Source organism: Orbicella faveolata, unplaced genomic scaffold, assembly GCF_042242905.1.
Source record: "Orbicella faveolata isolate gen_17 unplaced genomic scaffold, um_ofav_v1 contig_48, whole genome shotgun sequence".
Classification (NCBI taxonomy): Eukaryota; Metazoa; Cnidaria; class Anthozoa; order Scleractinia; family Merulinidae; genus Orbicella; species Orbicella faveolata.
In genome coordinates this window covers 3,176,908-3,185,747 of record NW_028301578.1, presented here as the reverse complement: position 1 = coordinate 3,185,747, position 8,840 = coordinate 3,176,908, and the positions used below count along the sequence as shown (strand labels likewise).

General features: G+C 39.8%; 1 protein-coding gene across 1 annotated transcript; it reads left to right on the top strand.

The window, feature by feature from the left end:
• Nucleotides 1-3: 3 nt before the first annotated feature.
• LOC110057198 (putative imidazolonepropionase) lies at nt 4-8,713 on the top strand. Its single transcript, XM_089280987.1, has 8 exons — nt 4-350; nt 1,867-1,931; nt 2,432-2,709; nt 2,957-3,182; nt 3,533-3,695; nt 4,300-4,355; nt 4,818-4,978; nt 6,779-8,713. Exons 1-8 carry the CDS (start codon nt 101-103, stop codon nt 6,870-6,872), a joined length of 1,293 nt encoding a protein of 430 aa, XP_089137113.1. The 5' UTR covers nt 4-100; the 3' UTR covers nt 6,873-8,713.
• Nucleotides 8,714-8,840: the final 127 nt, after the last annotated feature.

Sequence of the window (8,840 nt, the reverse complement as noted above, 5' to 3'; positions counted from 1 at the left end):
GCATGCTGTTTTCAAAGTATCAGCTGAGAAAACGGACAAATCATTGGCAAATTGATCGAGAAATTATGGTCGGAAGGCTTCAAATTATAGCAATTCAGTGATGTACAGCCTTCGAATTCGACATGCAAAACAAGTAGTGTTAGTTTGTAATAACAAAGAGCGTCTTCTGACGGGGGAATCGATGAAAAATCTGGCGATTCTCGAAGGAGGGCTTGATAGAGGTGTGTCTATTGTGGTGAACAACGCGGGAAAAATTGAATGCGTTGATTTTGATGACAAAGTTGACCAGGATTATCCAAACTGTACATTTGAAGAAGAAGTAGATGCTTCTGGAATGTGTGTAGTTCCTGGTAAGACGAATTCATTTCATAAGATAAACGATAAGGTACGAAATAAACAAATAAACAAGTAAGACGCGCGTGGGTCACCCGGGATGGGGAGAAGCGGGGGGGGGGGGGGGGGGTTGGGTGGGTACACCGTTATATGGACTGGTAAAGGTAAGGTAAAATCTTTATTTAGAAACGGTATTACCTTCAGGACTTAACAATATTGAATTAAATTAGTCTAACTCCCTATCTAATAAATCACTAGTAACTACTACAGTTAAAAAAAATGATAAAAAAAACCCTGCTTTACCAGCAAGCCGTGTATAAAAGTAAAATAAAACTTACATAAGACTACCATCAAAATCATAATTCTTCAACTGAGATTTAAATTCATCAAGAGGGGGTGACTATATAGGTATGTGCAGCCCCAAAGGGTAGGGTTTTCAGCCATTGTAGTCATAAATAAGGTATTGATTTTTGGCCATTTTGTTTATTAATAAGGGTAATTGGCTTTTGCACTCTAGTCTTGAATTGGGTATGTTTTTTTTAGAAGAAACTTCTTTTTCATCTTTATCGATGAGACCATCAACAAAAGCCCTTCACAAACTATGTTTAGGGCTACTGTGCCGGTGGTAACAGTCATAAATAGGGAATCCAACTCTTTTTGTCAGGTCATAGACAGGGTAGGAAAAATCACAGATTTTGGTCATAAATAGGGTAAGGGTTTTGGGAGGCGGGCTGCACACCCCAACCTAATTTTTCTGGGAGCATCCCCCCCTCCCTAGGCATGGGCGATATGGAGAATTCTCTCTTTTTTTTTTCATTTTCATTCAGGGGGAGGGTTGTAGTGTAATGGAGGCCACAAAGGCTAAAACACAAAAACATATCGTTTATTCGGACCACACTACGTCCACTCGCTGTTTTCCCGCTTGCATACACACCCGCAATTCCCAGATCTACATGTACAACCCCTGTCCTTATACACATGTTTTTCAGTCAAATGAGACAATAGAACACCCCCCTACCTTTTCCTCGGTTGCTCAAACTCTGGCTAGTGCTCTACACTGAGGAAATCAGTGTATAGTAATGTTCTATAGTCCACTTGGTTTTGTTAACACTTCTCCTTTTAATGGGTCATGCATTTACACCGTAGTAGGTACACTGTAATGTGTATTGTTTATCAATAATGTCTTTGAATAACCAGGCCCACCTGTCAGACTCAGTATTTGAAGATGACATAATTTCTTCAGGACTGAGAATTTTTTTCAGAACCAACCAATCACAAGGCCTGGAATCAAGCATTGTGATTGGTTCATTCTTCTGCTTCCACTTCCAAGTTACTCCCACAATGTGGCTTCAGTAGATCATAAGTGACAGAGTCATGTAGAATAGCCCTTCTGCTTTCAACTCTGTTGGTTTGATTTTTTGATTTTCACTGTATGGTATTAAACCCTGTGGCTCTGATAAATTTGACTCCACCCTAATTAGTAGACACAGAAACATGCCATTATATGATGATATCTATTTGTCCCTAATTCAGGTCTTATAGATGGCCACACCCATCCTGTGTGGGTGGGTGACAGGGTCCATGAATTTGCCATGAAGGTAAAGAAAAAAGAATTCTGTTGGAAACATAGCAATTGTCTTCCTGTAGCAAATGGAGTTTAGTGTCGGCTGCATATTAACACTGAGTCACCTGGCCCCTTTAGTCCTTAGGATGTATTTAAGCATATGCCAGCATCACTTGATATTTGTCATCCACGAGTGACAATCATTGACACCTTTTTGTAATTAACAAATAGATTCCATGTTGCCGTGCATCTGTTTGGTAATAAAAATGTGGTAAGAACAAAAAAGTGGCATGTCAAGTGTGTCACTGATGTTCGTACCTCATTTTTGATACAGTTCTGAAGAGAACTGCATGGAAACATGCAATCAATATTTTATACATATGTAAATAATATATAATTAAGAAACAAAAAAACGTTATTGACATCACCTATGCATGTATCCTCCAATAGATCTAACATGTATTTAGTATGACCCAATCAAAATGCAAGAATAATTCATGCAGTCGACTTATTATATAATAATTTATATACCAGCTTGCAGGAGCCAGTTACATGGATATACACAAGACAGGTGGTGGAATAGGTTTTACTGTTGAACATGTTCGCAGAGCTACAGAAGAGGAGCTCTATGAATCGCTCAGAGAACGGCTGCTCAGAATGTTACGATCGGGGACAACATTAGTGGAAGTGAAGAGTGGTTATGGGTTAGATGTGGAATCAGAAATGAAGATGTTGAGGGTCATTGAGAAGGCCAAAAAAGAGTTACCTATTGAGATTTCTAGCACGTTCTGTGGAGCACACTCTGTACCTAAGTAGGTATATACACCATTGACAAAGTTCAAATGTGTAAGAGCGTGTATTAAAATATGTCATGGATATGCCACACTTCTTAACAGTACAAGTGTAGTCCTTCTCTAGCTTAGTCTGCCTTGAATGCGTGATGCAAAAGAAAACCCTGTAAATGCAAAAGAGGGACTATTCATAGTCTACTACATGGCATATTTATTGACATTTTGCAGCAAAAAATGATCCATTCTTTTTTGTTGTTGTTCTTCTCAGAGGGAGTACTCCTGAAGAAGCAACTGATAATGTTGTCAATTACCAGATTCCTAAGCTTCAGGAACTGATGAAAAATGAGGAAATAAATGTTGACAACATTGATGTATTTTGTGAGAAGGGTGTGTTTGGTTTAGATGAAACCAGAAGAATTCTTGAAGCAGGAAAAGCTGCAGGGTTGGCTCTGAATTTCCATGGTGATGAACTGCACCCAATGAAAGCTGCAGAGGTACTGTATATAAATTTGCCTCTCACTTTAGTGTAAGATGTGGACTGAATCTTTGAACCCATGACTTCTTTGATGACCAGGATGTTGTAGAGGCCACGGGTTTAAATCTCATTCAGGCCTGAAAAAATTTCAGGCTTTGTCTTGTTTGCAACTGCCTAAGCTGCATGTAAAACTGCAACTTTAAATGTTATTAAATATTAATAATGCTTGCTGGTTACAAATGTAAATAATTGTTAAGGGTGAGGGTTATGTGGAATTGCAAAAAAGTTTGCTAGCCTGCTGTGCTTCAATGACCTTATTACTTGAAAGGCTCTTGACAAACAATCAATGATTTAATGTTTGCATGTCAGCTAGGGGCTGAACTTGGGGCGAGGGCAATAAGCCATCTTGAAGAAGTAAGTGATGAGGGAATTCAAGCCATGTCTGCAGCATCTGTTATTGCTGTACTTCTTCCCACCACGGCATACATCCTGCGACTTAAATGCCCACCAGCAAGAGCAATGATTAACTCAGGTACAAATTTAGCTGCAGACATATTTTGTCTCCATTGTTCTCTGCTTTCACAGGCCTAAAACCTAAACTAATTGAAATCTGGGAGATTGCCATTTATGCCTTTTCATTCCTAATAAAAACATTGTTACAGGTAGAGTTTTGTCAATTTGCCCCCCCCCCCCCCCAAAAAAAAAAAACAAAAACAAAAACAAAACAAACAAACAAACAAAAAAAACTTATATATCTAAAAAAGTGCTTTCCTCCAAAAATGCCAAAAATCAGAGCCTAAAGATGTGTGAAAATGAAGCACTTCTACTGTATCGATGAGATTTGATGACCCGTACGGGAGACCGGGAGATTTGACCCAGCGTATACCCCTAGTTAGGTCATGCTACAGAAACGGAGATAACTCTGGTCTGATGGGCCATTTGGGTTGTCCAACTCTGCAGACCTTATACCCAAGATAACACTCTGTTTGCTGTCCCAATGTAGAATAAGAAAATTATTTCACTATTGATAATTTTAGTTAACTGTTTACATCACTGTTTCAAAAAACTGATAATTCAAAAAATGTTCTGGTGCTATTAGCTACTGTCACCCTAAGAATGATTATGTTTTTAAACAGGTGTCCCTGTTGCTCTTGGTTCTGATTTTAACCCGAATGCATTCTGTTTGTCCATGGTAAGTGACCGTAAAGGTAAAGCCCTGTCGATGCTGTATTAAAACTTAACACAGTGCAAGTGATATTGCTGTAGAATTCTCACATAAATTATTATTAACTCATCCTGCAGTTGAAACAAAGTAAATGAAAATCGTGACTGTGTTTGGATTTCTGATCTTAATTGGCGTAGATTCTTTTTTTTTTTTTCTATTTTCTTCATAGTTTAAGTTTCGATTGAGAAAATGTTTTAAACACTCAAGACAGAAATTGGCCACAATTTCAAACGCCTTAAAGTTCGTCGAAATAATCCGCTATGCTTGTCAGTGTTTTGAAGTGTGGTCAAACTTAGTCTTTCTGATTTAATATGTTGGCATCTCAAACAAGTGTCAGGCTTTACAGACTAATTCTACTACAAAAATATTGCTTTACTCATTAATGCCAATCCCTTGTGTAAACCGGACTATCTCATTTTGTTTGACCAGCCTTTGACAATGCACCTTGCCTGTGTTAATCTGCACATGACAATGGAGGAGTCTCTTGTAGCTGCTACAATCAATGCGGCAGCATCTTTAGGCCGGTCACACACTCATGGATCCCTGGAGTCTGGAAAGGTAGCCGACATGCTGGTTATCGATGCTCCAAGGTAACTCTTTGTTAGGAAACACTTAGCTACATGTATAAGTATTTATCAGCCTAAAGTTCATAAAAGTATGGAACCTCCATAGCCCGGGAAGGGGGGTGACACTCAGGTGAAAAGGTCAGAGATGCTTGCCGTCTCACTAAGGGGTGTAAATCATGGGCTCTGGTAGACCTAGGTTGATCCGGACGAAGCTCTACTATTTTTAGCCGTCAAGACATCTTTTAGGGTGCACTTGACTAAATAATAAAGATAATGCGGTCAGGTCCATTTTAGTTTTTTTTCTTTCTGAATTTCTTTCTGAATTCCTTTTTTTTTTTTGAAGGGGGTGGGGGGGGGGGGGGGAGGGGGTGTTTAAATAAGGCTTGAGCCACGCCCGAACTGATCTCTTTTTTGGGGTATAATGCTAATTTTCCGACGATTCCATACGAGACCACGGACAGTTCGCAGACCTCGAAGCGTTTTTGGCTATTTGCTCGAAACGTGTAAGATGCAATAATTCAAGTCATCATCTTACTCATTCAAGTCATCATCTTACTTTGTGTCTTATACTTTAATCCCTGCTGTGGTAATGTATCAAACTTGTGAGCGTGAGTTCTACATGTCTTCGTATGCGTCCGTGAGTAGTTTCGTTTGCTATTTGTTAATAAGTCTTTTTTTTTTTTTTTTTTTTTTTTTTTTTGTAATTCGTGTTCACCTTCGTTGTAAATGTGTCACCTGAGCACTCTGCTGACCACCATTGCCGAATTAGTTAAAAAAAAAAAAAAATGTTTTTGGCTAAACTAAAGAATACTGAGGGTCACTTCTAATCATGAATCCGCCAAACGAGCCGGCTCCTTTGGCTTGTTTGCTCCTTTGTCATCCACTGCCGAGCCAAACGAGCCACTAAATATATTGACCAGGACTTAACGTATACAAAGATTATTGCTCGTTCTTTTATCCACTGCCGAGCCAAACGAGCCTCTAAATATATAGACCAGGACTTAACGTATATATAGATTATTGCTCGTTCTTTTATCCACTGCCGAGCCAAACGAGCCACTAAATATATAGACCTAGGACTTCCCTTATATGTAGATTATTCCTTGTTCTTTTATCCACTGCCGAGCCAAACGAGTCACTAAATTTATGCACCTCCAAAAGTGGCCCTGTATTGTGTAGTTGCTCTTTAAAGTTGAAGGGAATATATAAAAGATCACACATTTGAACTGCGGAGATAGATACGGAGTCATGGTTGATCATCGCAGTTATCAACACAACTTAGGAAAAGGTCAGAGCTGCTTGTCTCGCTAAGGGGTGTAAATCTTTCCCCGCAGTTCTCAAACTCATTAATAATTTATCAAGTTTAAACAAAGGAAATTAATTAGCATAGATTTTTACGACTTTATTTCTCCCTTTCCTCCTTAGTTTTAGTTTCGATTTAGAAGATATATCAAACACTCAAGACAGTGTTTGACCACATTTCCAAACACCTCGAGGTTCGTCAAAAATACTCCGCTACGCGTCGTATTTTCAATTCCCCTCTGCGTGTTTGGTAATGTGGTCAAACAGGGTCTTTCGCGTTTGATATATTACTTCAAATATATGATCTGTGAGCTATTCCCCTATATCTTCACCATCTACGGGTATATTACGAACTCACGACGTAACCAGCTAGCTCCCAGTTGGGCTTGATAGCTCAGTTGGTAGAGCACTGCAACGGTATCCCAGAGGTCGTGGATTCGAATTCCGTTCAAGCCTGAATTTTTTTCAGGCTTTAATTTCACAGCTGCTTAAGTTGACTGCGTACTTTGTGTCTTGTTTCAGATGGGAGCATCTTGTCTATCAACTCGGTGGCCATGACAACGTGATCAAGTTTGTCATAAAGAACGGAAAAATTGTACACAGGAAACCCTATTAGAACTCTTGTAACTTGTGACTGTGATTCGATGTGAAATACTGGGTGTACTTGGCGGCGCAATATAACAGAATATACCAGAAAACTCACTGGGAAGGGACGAGCCTGGGACGAACAAGTTATCAAAGGTCTTTTGGAGGCGATGTGGCCGAGTGGTTAAGGGCGCTGGGTCCCTGGATCAGTTACTCCACCTTACCGCTCTCTGGATTTTTTCTTGATAGTCCAGAGTTCAACTACTAGCCAGCTGGTCAGCTGCCCAACTAGCAATATTTTTTTATTATTTAGTCAAGGTGTCCCCAATTAGCATAACTGTTCTAAATACAGTTGACACTTAAATAATATAAAGTTATTTATTTACTTTATTCATTTAGTTAAGGGAGCTGTTACATACAGTTTATAAACAAGTGGTTCAGGTATAAAAAGACCTTCTTTGGTCATTTCGAAGGCGCATTTAATCATCACGTCATCGAAGGAAAGGAAAACTCTCCAGGTTTTCTTCACCAGCAAGGGTTTTATGACCCCCTAGTCCATGATTTAACTCTTAAACATTGTTTTGTGTTTCTTCCTTCCATTTTAAAAGCAAAGGAGGTAATTTATTGTGTTGTGAACGAAAACAAGAGCTTCAAAGCTTGACAATTTGCCCAAGTGGCGGACGGACGTACGATGTACGGACGGACGTTCACGTGACCCCAAGATATTTTGTTCAATGGATTACGAAATTTTCTTGTATGTAGGGTTCTGCTTGCTCGCTCGCTAGCTAGCTCGCCTGCCCTCCTGCTCACAGGAGCTCTTGCTGTAAGCAAAACCAAGCTGCGGAGAAATTTCAAATATTGCAACATCTACCCTGCAAGAACACAAGTTCGGGCAAGTACCTACATGCACCAACTTACACATAAATTATGTGTTTTGGAAGCGTTACACTAGGACAATTTTGGCTAGATAAGGTCAGGAAAGTCTGGAAATGCAGTGAAAACAGTTCGTCTTGAGCTTAGCGCGTTAAAAATGCACTCTGTTTTCACCAGAAAAAACAAAACAAAACAAAAAACAAACAAACAAACAAAAAAAGCGATTATCTCGCCTATATGACTGGAAATTCACGCCAAGTTATACTACCTCACGAGATGGTATAACTTGTCCTGATAAATGCCGCAGCCAATCACATTGTGCGTAGTCACAGACGTTTGCCAAAGAATCTGGCAATAGTATTTACCAGACGCTCGTATCACGGTTCAGTGTGCGAAGCAGAACTTTTAAAACGACAGACGAGTTCAACAGTCCTTCTCATTTATTTCGGTTTATCACTGGTACCGTGTCATAGGTAAGGTCCCGGCCGAGGAACTGGAGAATCTTACGGGACCGTAGGAATGATTTCTACGGTCCCGTTAGCCGATCCTCCAGTTCCTCGGCCAGGACCTTACCTATGACACGACGTCGCCGTGCAGAACGAGCTCCTGCATTACAACATTTCGTCGCATCTTCCTCATTTCTGGGGACATTAACCGCGTCCTCTGGATAAAATGCCTTCTCGATCTCCTTCGCATTAATATCGCTAGAATCAATACAAGAGAAGTCATTAAAAGCGCTTCCTCTCTCAGCCATTTTTGCAAGTTGCGCACTTCTGTAATTTGAATCTTCCGAGTCAGCGGGTCAAATTCTGGGTTGAATGTTTAGTGCAAACAGACGTCACGTTTAACTAGCGAATGTTGGTCTGTAACCAAACACCCAGAAAGAATGTTCAGGTAGTTAATCGGCCTAGTGAAAACGCAATTTATGTATTCCAAAGCCATTTTCCATAATTCTATTAGAGTGATATATAAACTGTCTCATCTCTTTGCCATTACCAATTTCTGACGGTGTCATGTACATGTATATCTTGTGGCTAGGGGCTTTTATCACCTCAAATTCCTCACAACATCGGGTAAGGAATTGACTACTGGTTTAGACCCTGGAATTAGGTGAAACAAAAATTCA

Excerpts from the sequence above, each read along its gene's own strand:
- LOC110057198 (XM_089280987.1), top strand. The coding sequence starts at position 101 with ATGTACAGCCTTCGAATTCGACATGCAAAACAAGTAGTGTTAGTTTGT. Across the intron at positions 4,356-4,817 it reads ATGCATTCTGTTTGTCCATG|CCTTTGACAATGCACCTTGC; the intron begins GTAAGTGACCGT and ends TTGTTTGACCAG. Across the intron at positions 4,979-6,778 it reads CTGGTTATCGATGCTCCAAG|ATGGGAGCATCTTGTCTATC; the intron begins GTAACTCTTTGT and ends GTCTTGTTTCAG.